Genomic DNA, 15,678 nt, shown 5'->3' on the forward strand with positions numbered 1-15,678 from the left:
GAGGTGAATTACCAACCCAATCAACCCCATAATTTATTTTTTATTAAAATAATAATTTTGGTGGTTTTACTCTCAATAATACATGTTTGTGCTATTTTCGTATTTGTTTCATTCTTTTTGTCCTGTCGTCAAATTAATCAAGCAATATCTAACGCACCTGTACAGCAGTCCTCAAACACAGCGGTAGGATGCCATCATGCCACTCCAGGGTTTGCAGGTTCACCTCGCCGTACAATTCTCCGATGGATAGACTCTTAGGGTTCATAATGTACATGTGCACTGGTTGATTCGTAGGGCCCGGGATCTCTTTCTCCCACATGCGAACGTATGTACCTCCAAGGACCTACGGAAAACAAAAACAAATGTATGTACTGCTGCACTATTCCAACAATCTCGCTGAGACTACAAAATGCCTCGAAAGAATATTGTTTTTTAGGAAGTGCTGATTTGAAAGTGCTCAACGATCATAGTTACGAGTTTAATTAGTCAAAATTATCGTCTTTACAATTTGACAAAGCCTCACTTAGCGTAAATAGACATTTTATAATATTGAAACATTTTGTTGCCTTCCATAGATAAATAAAGTTTATAGTAATTCTAGGCAAACTTATCATTATCTCCCTAGAATTATCCCGTTTTTCACAGGGTCCGCTTACCTAACCTGAAGATTTGACAGGTCCAGTTTTTTACAGAAGCGACTGACTGTCTAACCTTCCAACTCGCAAAGGGAAAATCAGCCCAATACAGGTTAGGTCACATACCTCCGAAAATGCATTTTTCGAGAATGTGGGTTTCCTCACGTGATGATCATTTAGGATCCAAACATGAATTCGAAAACAAATTCGACAATCAATCAATCATTGGTTTAGGCCTGTGCTGGATTCGAACTTGCGACCTCAAAGAGAAAGGCAAGCGTTCTAACAACTGGGCTACCACGGCTAATTCTGGGCAAACTAAACATGTTAATAGCAATAAAAATATATGTGTATTTAATAAATACTCACATGTAAGACGACTGTCTTGCCACCTCCGGTGGGCCCCACCAACATCACGCCCCACCGCACGATCATAGTCTCGTGGAATTGAATCACTTTGCGGATCTGAGCGGCTTCCACCTGAAGCTTCTTTTCAAGTAGTATTTCCGCTGTAAAATAAATAATGATTCTACAAAATCCTTACCATATCGTTATCGTCGAATTTGATATTGGTCGTATAAATAGCGACGACTAAGTCAGTTTAGATGACTGGTGATGATGATGTTCAGACATGCCTTAGATTTCCTGAGTTTCCGAGTGAGGGTTGCACTTACTGATACAGCCTATCATGACATCGTAGTCCCGGATGGGCAAACCGACGCCGGGGAACAGATCGGACAGGATCCCCGCGAACAGTATGGCGTCCGCGGCCAGGAACTTGGGCAGGTTGCTGTCGTTGAGCGCGCATAGCAGCGTCATCTCCTCGTGCTGGTCCGGACTTGCGCGCTTCAGCGCTCCCGCCATCACCTTCACAGAGCATTGTGCAATTATATCTTAAAGGGCTTACAAATCGTCGACTCGACGTGTCAAACGTCATCTGCAGATATTGACAACAAGTCGCTCATCCGGTGCAATAATATCATATTGCAAACTGAAAGTAAACTAACAACGACAGATTACGTCAGAGCTTCTGAGTAATGTGATGTTAATTTATTATCGTAATTTTTTTGCAATTATGACTTAGATGCTCTCGAGTATATATATCTAAGGGTAGCACTTTGGAAACGAATTTGCATCGTTCGTAAACTTACAAATACTGAGCTATGACAGTGTATGTACATTCATAGTACTTGGAAAGTTGAGAATGTTTCTGCGTTTTCGCACGAGGCGAATACGCACGAAGACGCGTCCAAAGCCCGACTGACCTAAGTCGTGCGTATTAACTACATATATCGTGTCAAGAGGGTTGTGTACGGGCGATGAGTCTAGTTGATTCGCAGGAGTTTTATTATCAATCGATTTACTACAAGCACTACACAAATTAAATTAAATTTTAGATTGTGTTTTTTATCTAGACGTCTAATGATCAACTTGTATTATTTACGTGCAATATTATCTCATCACAGACCATAATTTCAAATTAACGAACGAAGTGTAAAATGTAGTGTAAACTAATTAGTAACGGTGACCGTTCATTTAAAAATACTTTTATTGCAGGTATACAATTAACGTGATGTCAACGCAGCCATCTAGTTTAATTCGCCGTTTAATTAACAGCCAAGTCTTTTTCTAAACGGCTCCGTTCAACTAGCGGCGTCATACATACATATACATCTGGTGATAACGAATGCTACTAATACGACTCATGCGTTTACCAACCAGCACGCTTTTGACGGCTCGCATGCCAAAGTCGTAGTGGTCTTGCTTTGATAGTTGTTCGCTGGACAGTTTGTACATCTGAACCATTTTCTTCGCTAGTCCTCTTGACGATTCGAAACCCTCAGAGTAGAGAATAACCTCGGCAATGAGCGCTTTATAGAAAAAATACCGGTTAGACATTTTCTTTTTTAATGTTTTTTAAATGAAAATAATAGTCAGTTAAATAAATAGGATAGGGTGAAATGAGGTTTTAGCCACTGTGGTTGTGATAACAATAACTAATCCGATCACCAATCATACTGCATCCTTGTTATAACCATTTAAATAATCGACGTTAAAAAAGCTGATATGATGCAAATAATGACAAAAAGACACTCACCATAATCAGGTACCATCATAGAAATTGGTCTGAACAAGGCCTTTAAGTTGTCCGGCAGCTCTGTCCTACCCGCATAGCCAGGGTTCATAGTAATGAACGCGGCGCAAGTTCGCACTAGCTTGATCTCTCGCCCTTCAAACATGAATCTGTTGGAAAGTTAAGATACAATTTGAGTAAAACTTACGATGTATCCCAAAAAGCCCAAAACTTTCCATTAAGATTTGTAGTCAAACGCTAATTTAAATGTGTCGCAATCTTGTATGAGGGGCTAGGCAAGTGGCAAATGTTACTATTTCTACTAAACTCACTAACATATAACCCGCGCGAATCAAGACGACTCGCTGTCACGCATCGTCCTTGATGCAAAGTGGTTAATTTCATTCGTACGGATTATAACTGCGTTAGCATTTGTAGAAATATGGACATTTGTCACTTGACTAGGGGCTCTTGAAATAAGTGACGATGTTACCTAAGGAAAGCCTCTTTGGTCTAGTAAATACCTTCAGTTTACTGATGATACTACGAGTAAACACAAACAAATATTAGCTGTAAAGCTTACCGTGAGACTTTAGCAACTTTGGCGTTTCTGATGGTAATGAGTTGCTGCGCAATGACAGACAACACTTCAATGTCGATCCGGTTGAACTCATCGAAGCAGCACCAAGCGCCGGATGTTGCCAGACCAGAGAAGAAGCGACCCATCATCTTATAGTCCAGTCCTGAAACGCAAAAAAATATATCTCAAACAAATACCCTAATTAACATACTTAAAAAAGAGATGACTGTCCCGATGTCTGTTTGTGCCTATTAATAGGATCCTTGGGGGAGGCCTATGCCCAGCAGTGGGCGTCATATGGCTGATGATGATGATGATGATTTAACGGCTCAGGGAACGCACTATTTTCGGTAGTATTATAACAATCTGTTTGGCGCCATATATCCTATATGTATAACAGTAACAAACACCAATATCACAGGGCAGCTTGGTTTGAAACTAGAAAACACCTTAAATAAAATGTTTGACAAAACTGTATTATAATAGCATCACTCAGACAATAAAAATGTGAATTAATCAGTTTGACATGCTTACCTTCTGAGCAGTTGAACACGACGCATTGGATAGCTAGAGATTTGGCCAAGTCTTTAGTGGTCTCAGTTTTGCCAGTGCCAGCCGGCCCGGCGGGGGCACCGCCCAGATCCAACTGCAGCGCACCCATCAGGCACAAGTAGCAACGATCCGTCAGCGGGGTTATTACCAGGACACCTGAATATTATTTGTAGATATCACTTAAAAAATAAACAGAAACACTTTAACTCACGCACATCATCTCGGGCGGAACTTTAATTTGTTAAAACACAAACAGTGCTTTTATTATCAAACTGTAAGAAGTCCAAGCGAACGAACTCGCGGGCTGGAAGCTAGTAGAGTGACCAACAGGTAACGGGACACCCCTAAGATATGGCAGGGAAGATAAGTAAACATTCTAAGGTTTTGTATTCACTAATCATGAGTTAAGTACTATATTTCGTATTGCATTACAAAAACAACTTATAATACTTGCATTAACGATTCACTTACCTCCAGCGCCTAGATACTCGTGGCCGTAAATATACATCGCACTAGACATCCTAGCCACGCAGTTGTCTATATCATCTTCCCAATAATATCGAATCATCTTCAGCCATTCAAAGTCGTTTCTGTGGAAAGGACGACAGTGTGAAAAAGAACAGGGCCAGAGAGGAAAGATATCTGAGATCTAACGCTACATAAGACGTTTTTACGGCTAAAAGGCCAAAACACTCAATTATTTCCTAACATATAAGAAATTTATAGACCTAAAACAGTATAGGACAAATACTCACGCGTGGCGTACTTTCTTCGCAACCATGTGCGTTATGGTATCCCTGGCGTGAACGTCTACTGTAATGAGGGCACACAGCACCTTTCGGAACAGCGAAGTTAAGTCTTGACGTGTCAAAGCAGCGAGGTCGTTCAAGTCTATTATACATTTAGCTTCATAATTGATCAAACCCAAATCAATGCGCAACACCGCGTCAAGTTCCAATATCTGATGGACCCCTTTAGCCCACATAATTTGCGAGACGGTAAGTACTACCTGAAATAAAAGCGTATTTGTTTATTTTATCTGTAACATTGGCGTGGTACGTTGTCACTTATCTAAACCCCTCCAAATAAATTATGAACAAAATGGAAGGGACGCCTATGCTCAAGACAGACACTTCAGGCTGGATAATAAACCTTGATTACTAGACCTTACAGATTTCCAATAGGTAAAAAACATGGAAACTACTAAAAGTCATTATATATGTGTATGAACTCTGCCAATACCGAGTGAAGAAAGAAAGCCTGACTCCAGTTACGAATGGTTGACTTAAACTCAGATGTAACAAACCTGGTTGGGGTGTAGTTGAACCCACTCAACACGCGGGTGCGCGGTGTAGTCCTTCAGAGCAATCTTCATGCACCGCTTAACAGACGCGAACATTGCCTCTTCCACCTTTCCCAGCCAGTCCTCAACGTTCCCACGAGCCTTAAGACCCTAATATTATAAAACGGAAAATATTTTTTTGTTTTCAATATATGTCCATGACAATGCAGCCTGATCATACAAAACTGGCAGTTTCGTCTTGTCCTTAGTGCACAAGATACTACGTACACTAATAACCCTTTGACAGCCATGAACGTTTTACAGCTTCATTTGGTGACTTGGATCACCACTAGCGATTAGTATGTTAAAGCCAAGTCCATTGCAATCAGTATAGATGATTTACAGCATCCATGGCTGTGAAAGGTATGGTCAATAATAACCCTATAGAACAATTATCAGTGCTAAATATCTCGTACTTTGCCCAAGTTGACTCTCTCTGCTTCGGGAGATAGCATGGCTATGATGTCGGTAGTCAGTTCTTCTTGTCTCGCGGTTTTGGCCAGACGGGCTTGAAGCGCGTCTCTCGTGGCAAACGACATCTCCCTCTCGATGAGTGTGCCATCTTCCGTCATCACCATTTCGGTCTCAGGCAACTTTACGCCGAACTCCAATTTCGCGATCGCATCGAAACATTTGCGCAAATGTGGCTGCACGGCATGTGGGTTACGGGTCTATAATTGTAAACATAACATATTTTAATGTTGAGTTTGTCAAGACTGTCTTTCACATATTTTTTTGTCTGTTTCGTCTTTGTGTCTTAGTTGGTAAATAGTACTGGCAATGGGGAACGCGTTGATTCAATTTGTAGCATACTACATCCCTACTGTTACAGGGTATGATAGTAAGTTTACCGTCACCAACTGTATGTGATATATAGCCCGAAAAATGAAGTAAAATCTGTAGAACTGACAGACACGAAACAAACGCAGTTATTATTTCTAATGCAATATAATATGCCAGTTAATAAACAGGTGAATTACCTGAGCCAATATCTCCAACAATTCATCGTTGGACAGAAAGAAGAACCTCGGGAAAGCAACTCGCTTCGTTTCCAAGTACGCTTCAAGGCACTTCATAATCTGATCCAGCATTTCGTTATTTCTAACAAACTCCTCGTATAGACCTGGTTGGGTGGCTGCCGGCATTGCCAAAGGCACCTACGTGTTAAACGTAATAAACAATAAGTTAATATGTAAGTATACAAAAGGCGTTTAAAGATTTTGTGGTAATTATGGTAAATATTTATATAACTAGAAAAGCCACATGGAACAAAAACATGATTAAAAATTGATATATTTCCTATTCATAAGATACCTTTTCTCTAAAACTTTAGGTACCTAATGGAGTCAGCCTAAAACTGACTTTGCGCGCCATTGTTTCGAAATAACATTCTCAAACTCACGCTACTAAAGGCTATCAATATCTATCACCACGTAGTCGAGATTGATTATTTTTAATTATTTGCTTCTGAGCAATGGACTGTGTGGCATAGGTGATAAACTTTTAATAAATATGTATTAGTATAAACCTTGTGTAGTTTTCTCATAACGTCCTTCCATGACTTGTCGACCATCGTGAAGAGCCGAGTCTCATTGGGCAGTTGTCGCTGGATATCAGGGGCCGAGAATATTACCTCCAAGTACATCCACGTTTGCTGGCATTGAGTCCACTCTTCCTGTTAAGCAAAGCACCAGCAAATCAACGTTTTAAGGTACAATCTTGTAAAAGATGCGTCATTGTGGTATTCCAAATTCAGGTCTAGGAAATTGTTTGAAATAGGGAGTACAAACCAATACGTAACAAAAAGATGAAGGTTTAAGGATCACGATAGACTTTTTTGTATAATTTTTTTCGTGACTTATTGTAGATTTGCCTATTTACTTATTGTAGTATGGCCGGACAAACCCTATTGTAATGTATGCTGCCAAATACGATAATTAAAAAAATACTTAACACGTTCATTATCTGATGGGCATGTGAAAACCAGGGGATTTTTCACTGTCGCTATACAACATAATATCCATCTTAGAACTTCTTATCAAAAGTGGTTGAAAGTAGCCTTCTGGTTATTATGGCTCGTCCACCCCATAACCCGTAATCCCAGGCTTGAAAATATGTAAGTGAGTAAAGATTTACCAGCGTTTTGGCAAAGAGCTCGAGATGTTTGAACCACTCCTCGACCCTGCTCCTGATAGGGCCGCAGTTCCGAGAACTGAGGATGGTGCTGATGTGGATGTTGCTCTCGTCGAGCGCAGTCTGAACCTCCTCCAACCCTCCCAGCACGTACACGTCCCGCTGGTCCTTGTGCATTATCACAGGGAACTCCAGTGCAGCCCACAACTCTTCCACCTGTTCATTAGCAGAGTCACGGCCGGTTTCCACCAAAGCAGCGTGGAGAGGAGTCGAGCGGAGCAATGCGGAATAGATCAATTTCCGTACATGAGGGACCGAGAAAAGACAGTCTGTAGCTCTTTCCCTGGCGGTGATTAGCTGATATGCTCGTCTCTTCTCCACCCCGCTTTGTTGGAATACAGTACAAAAGGTTTACTTCACGGCTGTATTAAATAAAGTGCCTCTCTGAAAAAGGCAAACTAAAATACTTCTTGTATATTTACTAAGTACATTTGTGCCTCTATGTTTTTGCTTCAGAGGCAGGCATACGTTTAGAAGGAATTGAGGTAACATTTACCTGGATAGGGAACAGTAGAATAAGGGAGGACTTTCGGTCAGCAGTGGGACACAATAGGCAAGACAAAAAAGACTTGCCTTCTTAAGCAGGCCCTCAAGGCCGGCCTCCGAGCTGGCCTGGCCCGCTACTTCCATTAGTTCTTCCGCGTGCTGGAACGCCTTCAGTTCCTCGAACATCGCCAGGGTCAGCACCTGCTCCGGCGAGAACCTCGTTTTGAGGATCTCCTCGATGCGCACCCAATGGCGCGGCTTCAGCGCCGGGTTCCGAAGATATGACATCACTGGCAACTAAAACGTGAAATATTTTCTTGAGGGTTGAGGTGACGAGACACAAATAACACATTTTCTGTAGGAATAAAATTGAATAATATCTTACTCAGGTGAAACAAGGAACGAGGAAATTATTGCTCTGATCATATTGTTTCGATTGTTTATTAATTTATTAGTCTAGTACATTCTAATTCTTAAATTTAGGTGTTCAGATTTTCGTTGGCAGTCTGAACAAATTGCCTGTTTATTTTTGTTTATTATTTATAAATAACGTAACGACCACCACCACCACCTTAGGACTATGTATCAAAAGTGGCTGCATGTGGCTGTAGTATGCACAATACTAATATGTATGTACGTAACGAAATATTTGATTTCAACTGAATGCAAAGTTAACATTCATTGAATTCACTAACATAATAAGTAAACACAAATTGATAAAATAATGAAAGAAATCTCATTACATCTCCTTAGCCGTTAACCCGTTTTTCTCGGAGCCTACCAGTAAGTAATTACAGCTCCAGAATATGATAGAGGTAAATTGAAGATATATCAATAGGAAATTTGCCAATTGCAGTTTTGTTTAAAACTACGAGTATTACAAACCCCGATACGGAATCCCGCGATTGTTAAAATTAAAATATCGAAATCTCGAGAAAGAGTTTCGGGTTTGAAATCTCTACTTGTAGCATCAATCAAAGTTTTTATTTAACTAATCGCACATAAATTAAGTAGAGTTACCTACCTTTTCTTTGATAATATCTATAGTCCTCTTGCATTTTGGTACTATCTTATTTATCGGTAAACCTTTGTCTAGCTGATTAAATATTTTACCAAAGTTTATAGTTGTAGCTTGTATTTCATCAACATCTAATGTATTAAAAGGTGCATCAAACCTGAAAATAACAAGATTATTCGTCAACAAAAATAAATTAAGACATAGTAAAACCTGGTCCAGTACGATGACAAAATATACTAGAGCTGGGAAAAGGTGGGGTCTTAAAAGCTAGATTACATTACCAGGAATTGTACAAATCCAGCCACTGCTTAGATGACTTCCAAAGCATTTGTCTGAGTTTCACATCGTTTATTGCTTCATCTAGTTGTTCTAGTCTGGCAGGAGGGATCTAAAACATAATCAGATGTGCAAGTGTGAATATTCATCATCGTATAATACATAATCGCATCGCAATTGAACTGTCGCACTTTGGATAGGTTTTCCCTTCGTACGAATTCGCAAGAACAATCTCAATCTTCCTGTCATAGACAGTGTCATTAATACCCTGTGCACACGAGTCGAATCCAAAGTCCAAACATCCAAGCATCCAATATTATAAGGTATCCCAAGCTTACTTTGAATATCTTCTGCCATTCTCGTATTTGTTTATCCCTCGCAGCACAAGCCTGTAGCTTCTCCATCAATTCGTCCAAAGCCTCCAGAACCTTCTCCATATCCGATTTTTCATCGTAAAACCATGGCGCCTAGAAAAGATTACAATGTGAATGATATTGAATTCTACGAAACCATTAGTTAGATTGGCCTTCACTTTTGTAAATAATCGGACCTGTCAATAACAAACGATTAAACATTCGACAAACGTTTAATAGGACTAATAATACTGAATTAGGAGTATGTAGTCGGGCAACTGGATATACCATGTCAGAGGCCTTTGGCGGCTCAATAGGGTTGATGAGACGTCACTACGTACACGAGAGAAAAAGACAGGGTTAAAAGAAGAGAGTAGCAATACCAACCGCGACCTCTTCCCTGAGCGCGTTCACGTCGGTCATGAGGTCCATGATGTCCTTCCCGATCTGACTGGCAAACATGCCTGCGAGCTTACCGCGTGTCTCTAACCGGGCGTCCACGTTGGTTCGTAATGTACCCAACGCAACACTAAGTCCTGTATATTAAACATTTTCAAATCATAACTAGTTAACTTTAACAGTCATTAAAAGGTATTTTTAGTGCTATCCTGCGTGCATACCACACTGCTACAGCTTGTGAATGTTGAGCGCAACATGTTATGGCCGAAGAGGAGAAGCATGTAGTAAAGTAGCATTCCCATTCTGGTAGCCGTAGTAGAACGCTTGACTCTCACTTTCGCAGCTTCGAATCCCAGCATAGGCCTAAACCAATGATTTTCGAATTTGTTTCCGAATTCATGTTTGGATCATAAACGATTATCATGTGCTCAGCGGTAAAGGAAAATATCGTGAGGAAACCCACATTCCCAAAAAATGCATTTCGGAGGCATATGACCTAACTTATATTCTGCTGGGTTTCCCTTCGTGAGTTGGAAGGTCAGATAGATAGGCAGCCGCTTCTGTAAAAATACCGGACCTGTCAAATTTTCAGGTTAGGTAAGCGGACCCAATGATGATAATGATGAGTTTTGGAAACGAGGTAATAAGTAACCTAAATACTCAGATACGTCGTCGGGCGGTATGGGACAGTTGAATTCTCCCATCAGGTCGTACAACTCCCTAAGATATTCGAGGCGCTCCTCCAGGAAGGCGACGCGCGCTTCCAGTCCGTCCAACATAAAGTTGAAGGCCACCAGCTCAGCCGCCGTCTCCGGCTCCTTTGTGATATCATCCGTTATATTATCGATACCGTTCAGTATTTCCTCAATACAATCGTGTCCAATTCTGTAATTAAAATATCATTTTTTAGTCTTTTTCTCTCAAATGCAACAAACGACATCAACCAAAGGACTTATGTACTTACTCTGGTGTCACATTAACGACGACTTCAAACAATCGTCTCGGTTGCGGCCTGAACAACTCTTGGAATGGACACAAGCTCAAAAATATCAGTCCAAGCGGTTGATAAGGAATAACTTCTTCTATCACCGCAATTTGCTTCATCAACTTCTCACAAAGCTTTTTAAACTCATTAACATCTCTTTCTTTTTTAATATCTTCTACGTCTATCTCGTGAGCCTCCCTGTAATGGTCCATGAAACATTGCATGCGTGTCAAGAACATCCAGACGCATTCGTAACCATGACTATGAGCATATGGAATGAACTCGATGTCATCCAACATTTGCTTGTCTTGATTCATCAAGAAATACAAGTTAGGCGACTCCCCTGCGGACCATTCAACTAGCTTCCCCATTATTGTAGGCTGAACAAAAATTTGCAAAGTCTCTTCATTCAAAAAATTTTGAAAATTTCTGACATATTCATCCCAGTAAGTAGTCATCTTCTCCATGTATGTTGATATTATTTCTCCACTAGGATTTAGTTCCACTTCACCACTTGGCAATACATAGGCATCCACTTGGAACAAAGCCCACTACAAAAAGTATTTAAGCATTTTGTTATATTTAATAATTACTTAAAGTATAAAAAAATTACATCTTGTTTAATATACAACATACCTTGCATGTGTCTTCAGGGCGCGGTATCACTTCAAGTACTTCGTCGACAGCAGTCCCCTCTAGCAGCTCTTGCGGTGGAGTGTACTTCACGTGGATGCGTAACATGCCAGCCATCATTGCATTTGATCTCTTTGTTAGGCGATATAGCATGTAATTAGTCATGTAGTCAGTAACTTTTATAAAACTGTAAATATTGAATTAGTTATGAAGTTTTTATTTGTTTAAAACAACGCATTTCTAACATGTTCAAAGAAGAAAATTACCAAGCTAGTCTCTCGCAATATTTCCTTTTATTAGCTTTTTCTGTATAAGACATGCCTCCAGTGGGCTTACCCCTAATAATCTGAAATGGTGGAACATGGCGATCGTCATACGTAAACCCTTGTATATAGAGGGCAGTATGGCAAGCTTGTGTGATCACATCCAGCACTACAGAACGATATTCAGTTAACTTGTCTCTAATGTACTCAATACGTTTCATCTGTAAAGAACATGTTATATTATTTATTATATTATGCATAAATTCACGCCTGTGATTACAGGCTGAATGGAGAGAGCAGACCCAAAAGTAAATTCTTCTTACTTTTTAGCCACCTTGCAGCCACATTTGTTACATAGATATATCACAAAGTTACATTCTTATTAATTTATCAAACTTAATATTACCTGCACTTCATAGAAGTAGAAGAAAGCTGTATCCATATCTCTACTCAAATCGGCAAAGCTTTTCATGTACATTTCACAGACCATGGCCTGAATACTAAGTAAGGCTTTCCCTAGGACTGGTGTGAGTATGAACAGGTTCTTAAACAACTTCATTCGCATTTTGCTGTACTTTCTAAACACAATAGACTTTCTCCATACATAATATGCCTTCCAATAGCGGTATACTTTGAAAAATTTTATCTGAAAATAGAATGAAATATTTTTTGCTTATTTATCAAACAGAAGGGCATTTTAAAACTTAAATGGAGCTTCTACTCAAATTCATTGTCTCTGTGCATTTAAAAACTACTATTGTGTGAGTGTATATACATACTAGTAATCATGTGCAGGGCTAGGACTTGTGCTATCGCACAGATTCGCCAATTTCAAAGTACACTTCGCAAGCAAAACCACTAGCTGCGCAAACTCGCCATTTACCCTTCCGAAAGTTCGCGCTACCACCGCGCTCTTGCCCATCTAACCTATACTAAGTCAGGCCTTAGTACAATAACATTAGTATTCTAACTTACATCCGTAAGCTTCACGAAGATAGTGTATTCTTGTTCCCAATCTGCCAACTTGGTAAATACCATTTCATTTGTGTAGTGAGTCACTCCACATGGACTGATAGTTAAGTAGTTCTTCTTGTCAATTTGATCATAAGGTACAACCCTATTACAGAACATGTATCAATCATTTTACATTTATGTTGTTGTATCTACATTTACATTCCTATTACTGTTATAACAATTCTAACTAGGTATAAAGTTAAAATTTTGACTTACTTCAGATAATATGGAGTAAAATACACATTCTCTGGGCTTACAGCATATATCATATACAGAAAGCCTTGCTCTGGATGAGACCGAATGAAATCAATAACTTCCTTCTGGGATGATACCTCTGGCTTCGTTTTAAAAGGATCTATCTCAACTGGTTCAAGATTGAGGTCTGCCTCACTCACAGATACTCTGATTTTAATCCTTTTCTTTTTAGCTATTTACAAGAACATTATTTAGTTCCTAGCAACACATAAGAAATACTTGTTAAATTGCATTTAGTATATTATTACTATGTATTTTACTTACGCTCATCTTTCACTAATGCCTCTAGTTTTAAATGATCAGGCTTTCTCTCTTTTCTAAACCTTTCTTCTTGGGCAAAAGTAAAACCAGTCTGCAATCATTTTTTCAGTTAGATAAAATAAAGTAAATACAAACAAGAAACTACAAACAAACAACAACAAAAAAGTGCATTATACAAATAAATATAGTATGAATTATATAGACTGATTCATGCAACTTTCATCTTGTGTACATACACAAAAGTTTTTGTAATAGGTATTTAGTGGAAATTGAATTATTAACAAACTAACAAAATTAAATTACCAAAGGCTCAGGCTCCTTTTTAACATATTCAATTTTGTCAAGAAGTTTTCTGTGTGGTAAATGAAAAGGTATATCACGGGGTTTCCTGGAAATGGAGATGATGATACATTGGATAATTGGATTTAATGTTGGATGTCAAATACAGACATACATTCACCGCTTGTTTATTTTTTATAATATTGATAGGACTAAATTTCAAAAGATACAAAACAGAAGGGGGCAGTATGTTTGGAATAAATTCTTCATAAGTTTGAAGTACCTATACAGGTATTCATTTGGTATACAAATTGATTTACTTACTGGTAACGAGCATTTCAATGACGAAAACTGAATAGGTAACCATGCAGTAACCTACCTGCTATGGTACGTCGGGACAGGCCGTACATTTCTCTGCAAAGTTTCGATAGCCGGCAAAGTAGAGTATCTAAAACTTCGTCTAGCAGTTTCACCCATTCTTAATGTCTTAAGTTGACATTATGCATAATAAAGTAATAATATACATAGCATTAACAATAAAAATCCAGTATTGAAATTATTTTCATACACTGTTTATTAGTTTCCAAGGAAACAACTCTCCACAATTTTCAATAAATCCTGACAGCAAAACAAACAATTTTTAATTTTTTTTTTTTTGGTTATTTTGTCCGTAGGACAGGCAAAGGGATCATAGCCCATACAGCCAAGTCATGTGTTATATTTATTTATATATTTTTAGTTATAAAATTCATAGAAGGTTTAAACCAAGTCTGGCGTATTTTTACAAAATTAAGGCCGAAGCCAATTCTTAGCTTGATTTCAGAATTAAGGCCGAAGCCATGTCTTAGTTTGTTTTAAAAATTAAGGCCGAAGCCAAGTCTTATATTATTTTCAAATTAAGGCCGAAGCCAACTGCCAAGTCTTAGTTTGTTTTCAAATTAAGGCCGAAGCCAAGTCTTTAATTGTTTTCAAAATTAAGGCCGAAGCCAAGTCTTATATTGTTTTCAAATTAAGGCCGAAGCCAAGTCTTATATTGTTTTCAAAATTAAGGCCGAAGCCAAGTCTTAGTTTGTCTTCAAAATTAAGGCCGAAGCCAAGTCTTAGTTTGTTTTCAAAATTAAGGCCGAAACCATGTCTTATATTGTTTTCCAAATTAAGGCCGAAGCCAAGTCTTAGTTTGTTTTCAAAATTAAGGCCGAAGCCAAGTCACAAAATCATAAGTCAATAACAACTACAAGTAATCAAGAAAGGCAAAGGGTAAAATCCAAGACTAAAACACTAAAACAAAACAAAACGTATGTCGGCTGACATCTGTCAACACAACATTGAAACAAAAACAAAAGATACACAAAAGAAAAGAAAGTCAAAACGTAAAAAAGAACACAAATATATTCAAATTCAAGGTATTTCAAAGCAATAATCAAAAAGAAAGAAAGAATGTTTAGACAATCAAATATCTCCAAAAGTTGCTAAAACAAATTCATAGAGGGGCTTATAACAGTCCCTGTTTTTGAGAAGTTGCTGAAGGGAGAGCGGGATTTCTTCAGCTGTACGATATATGTTCAGGAGGCGGTCTATGAGAAGCAATCTGGGAAGAGTGAAACTACTGCAATCAAAGAAAAGATGTTGCAAAGTCTGATCAGCAGAGTTACAGAAATCACAAGTAGGTGATGTGAGAATTTTGATTCTATTTAAGTGGGCATTAAAACGGCAATGTCCTAGTCTAAGACGACATATAATTGAATAAAATTTTCTACCGGGGTACAGAGTACCTTTTGTAAACCATGGTGTTGATAAACTATTATTAATTTCGGCATACCATTTGCCTTTAGTTTGAATAATTTCCTGCCATGTTTCATTAAATTCATTTTTCAACTTTGTCCTGACAATAGCTACGATGTCAGAATCAGGAACTAAAACATTTTTAATGGGGTGAGACTGGGAACTATTTGTTATGGATCTGGCAAGAAAGTCTGCTTGCTCATTACCAACCACACCAATGTGTGACGGTGTCCAAGTCAATATTATATTTTTATTGTTTATTGACAGATTTTTATACACTTCTCATCAAAAAAATCGA

The 15,678-nt window shown here is 38.7% G+C and overlaps 1 protein-coding gene across 1 annotated transcript in view; it reads right to left on the bottom strand.

The window, feature by feature from the left end:
- LOC126379931 (dynein axonemal heavy chain 6) overlaps positions 1-14,128 on the bottom strand; it is a 48,516-nt gene extending 34,388 nt beyond the window's left edge. Inside the window, exons 1-29 of the mRNA XM_050028948.1 lie at positions 13,978-14,128; positions 13,623-13,707; positions 13,323-13,410; positions 13,020-13,230; positions 12,765-12,906; positions 12,196-12,435; positions 11,793-12,010; positions 11,530-11,713; positions 10,873-11,444; positions 10,561-10,793; positions 9,897-10,045; positions 9,495-9,623; positions 9,162-9,268; positions 8,887-9,037; positions 7,950-8,159; positions 7,320-7,532; positions 6,712-6,858; positions 6,164-6,340; positions 5,600-5,854; positions 5,148-5,294; positions 4,597-4,850; positions 4,313-4,431; positions 3,824-3,997; positions 3,293-3,452; positions 2,734-2,879; positions 2,355-2,506; positions 1,310-1,502; positions 1,005-1,144; positions 158-343 (exon numbers count right to left, since the gene is read on the bottom strand). Of these exons, the coding sequence (XP_049884905.1) occupies positions 158-343; positions 1,005-1,144; positions 1,310-1,502; positions 2,355-2,506; positions 2,734-2,879; positions 3,293-3,452; positions 3,824-3,997; positions 4,313-4,431; positions 4,597-4,850; positions 5,148-5,294; positions 5,600-5,854; positions 6,164-6,340; positions 6,712-6,858; positions 7,320-7,532; positions 7,950-8,159; positions 8,887-9,037; positions 9,162-9,268; positions 9,495-9,623; positions 9,897-10,045; positions 10,561-10,793; positions 10,873-11,444; positions 11,530-11,713; positions 11,793-12,010; positions 12,196-12,435; positions 12,765-12,906; positions 13,020-13,230; positions 13,323-13,410; positions 13,623-13,707; positions 13,978-14,075 (5,280 nt within the window). The 5' untranslated portion in view covers positions 14,076-14,128. The remainder of the gene's footprint in view (positions 1-157; positions 344-1,004; positions 1,145-1,309; positions 1,503-2,354; positions 2,507-2,733; positions 2,880-3,292; positions 3,453-3,823; positions 3,998-4,312; positions 4,432-4,596; positions 4,851-5,147; positions 5,295-5,599; positions 5,855-6,163; positions 6,341-6,711; positions 6,859-7,319; positions 7,533-7,949; positions 8,160-8,886; positions 9,038-9,161; positions 9,269-9,494; positions 9,624-9,896; positions 10,046-10,560; positions 10,794-10,872; positions 11,445-11,529; positions 11,714-11,792; positions 12,011-12,195; positions 12,436-12,764; positions 12,907-13,019; positions 13,231-13,322; positions 13,411-13,622; positions 13,708-13,977) is intronic.
- Between the last annotated feature and the right edge of the window lie 1,550 nt (positions 14,129-15,678).

The sequence above is a fragment of the Pectinophora gossypiella genome, chromosome Z (genome assembly GCF_024362695.1).
Source record: "Pectinophora gossypiella chromosome Z, ilPecGoss1.1, whole genome shotgun sequence".
NCBI classification, from domain to species: Eukaryota; Metazoa; Arthropoda; class Insecta; order Lepidoptera; family Gelechiidae; genus Pectinophora; species Pectinophora gossypiella.